At 37.0% G+C, this 2500-nt stretch overlaps 1 protein-coding gene across 1 annotated transcript in view; it reads right to left on the bottom strand.

The window, feature by feature from the left end:
• LOC125029563 (T-complex protein 1 subunit eta-like) overlaps positions 1-310 on the bottom strand; it is a 12170-nt gene extending 11860 nt beyond the window's left edge. Inside the window, exon 1 of the mRNA XM_047619521.1 lies at positions 186-310. Within this exon, the coding sequence (XP_047475477.1) occupies positions 186-188 (3 nt within the window). The 5' untranslated portion in view covers positions 189-310. The remainder of the gene's footprint in view (positions 1-185) is intronic.
• Between the last annotated feature and the right edge of the window lie 2190 nt (positions 311-2500).

The raw sequence follows: 2500 nt of genomic DNA, 5'->3' as shown, positions 1-2500 counted from the left end.
ATAAGTATCACGTGTTTGCCTCTCCGCAGACGACCCACCAGCGAAGAGGGCGGCGTGCTGTCACTCCAACTCCTTATTTCACCCTTTTCCAGCCCTCGTTCGCTCCTCAGACCGTCCAAAACTAATGAACCCTTGCCAAAATAACCTGCTTAGTGAGAACAAAACATAAATAGACGTGTATCTACCATGTTTGAGTGAATTTAGAGTCCGAAGGCGTCAGTTCCCTCCTCCGTCAAAACAATGCCGATCAGCGGGACACAACGAACGCGACGGCAATCCACACGAATGGCTGAACTCGCGAACCTTCTCGATGTTTCTGTCGTAGAAGTGACTCATGGCTTATCAATTATGGATATTGGGGTGGCTTTAAGTCCTTTTTAGAAGTGTTCGATAATTGTGATATTAATTTGTCAAGAAGTGATTGGCGTTTGAGTTTTTTATTTTATTTACCACTGGTCTGTTTCTTTGTACCATACCTTTTATATTCCGATGAATCACCAGGCTGGCTTATCATCATCGATCAAAAAGCAAAAATGGATACTGACCACAAAACAGTTCTAAATATCTTATACATCTTATTATGGAACAACTGTGAATGTCTGTTCATATTGAGAGATTAACGAGAAAAATTATTTTTGGCTGCTACCCATGTGCTTGTGTAGTTTTAGAAAATATTCATTAACAACCTGTAAAACAATAGTGTCATAATGTAAATATTGTTTTAGTAATGGTATACCATTTTCCCTAGAACCACATTTTCCATTAATAGTTTGGATTCAAGCTTTTGCTCAGATCGCCTTCTCAAAATTTGCATGTGGAAATAGTAACTCTTGTCAAAAATGTAACCATAGGTAAAATCAAATCAAATGAAAAATGGTCAAATATCAAGGTGTATATGCTGACACACACAGGTGTGTGTGTATATATATACCTAAATATATATATATATGGTCCCACGCGCGCACACACACACACACACACACACACACACACACACACACACACACACACACACACACACACACACACACACACACACACACACACACACGTGTGTGTGTGTGTGTGTGTATACCTAAATATATATACATATATATATATATATGGTCGCGCGCGCGCACACACACACACACACACATACACACACACACACACACACACACACACACACACACACACACACACACACACACACACACACACACACACACACACACACACACCCACACCACACACAAATATATATATATATATATATATATATATACATATACAGTATATACATATATATATATATATATATATATATATATATATATCGCGTAAATCGCATAAATACTATCCACCAATTTCATATTTATATAATTCCGATATTGACTTGTTTCGTCTCATTATTAACGCGTTGTTCACCGTCAGCGTAATGTTAGCCTGTAACGAGATCCTTCCTTGAAAAACCTCTGTGACTTCATTACATCAGCCATTCGACGGACATCACAGGAGCTGTGTCCCCACCTGAGAACCGTTGCTTCAGAGGCAAGTCATATGTTTATATACAAATAGCAATACCGATTCATGTGGATGATAAATACACTGTAGAGAACATGTTCAAACTTTGAATATGTTGAAAATAGCGAATGAGCAGTTTTGCAGTTCTCGGGACATCGCTCTGTTTTGAAAGTGGTTAGGTGAAGTTAGGTCAAGATGATATTTTGAAGGTTGCTCAAGCACTTCGGTTATTTCCTTCTAGTATTTTTCGCCCTTTAATATTACAATTAGATATTTATTGTTATAATATCAAGACATCGTTTGCATCTTCGGCTGATTTTTTGGTTTGATATTTATTGTTATTGTATAGGCCCTATGACTCACTATCTGCATAAACATACTAAATCGCCTATACGTAGGCTCTTAGTGGTGTGTTTTGTGAGTCAAATATAAAGCCGAAATTTTTTTTTCATGTTTAAAACCCGACACTATATTGTAGCAATTTCTTCAACGAATGTCCTCTTGTTTCTGTTTTTTTTTTTTGTTTTTTTTTTTTGCGTAGAAATATTCACCGTGGTTTTATTTTTTGGTTGTCATCATCAGTGTTTATTTCCATAAACTGCCTGAATAGGTTTATATTTTCAGTATTGGGCACAGCGATTTTATGCTCTTGCTCAAGATTACACGTTTCCCCGATCATTCAACTTTAAATTTTATGATGTCTTTAGACTTGGTCAAAAACATTTATAATGACATTATTCAGAGTCGGGTTTACCAATAGGCCAAATAATCTATTGACCTGAGGGCCCGTCAATATGTAGGGGCCCATTGGTAGCATTTAACTTCGTTTAGAAGGTACAACGAGTATTTCATTATATGATATAAAAGTCTACACAACCAAAAGGGTACCTATTCAATAAGCATATGGCCCGGGGCACTAGAGCCCATTAATCCGGCCATAATAACTGTTTGATTATTTATGCAGTGTACTGGTATTATAAAATATATACAGCAA

The sequence above is a fragment of the Penaeus chinensis genome, chromosome 10 (genome assembly GCF_019202785.1).
Source record: "Penaeus chinensis breed Huanghai No. 1 chromosome 10, ASM1920278v2, whole genome shotgun sequence".
Lineage (NCBI taxonomy): Eukaryota > Metazoa > Arthropoda > Malacostraca > Decapoda > Penaeidae > Penaeus > Penaeus chinensis.
This window is presented reverse-complemented; position numbering and strand designations above follow the sequence as displayed.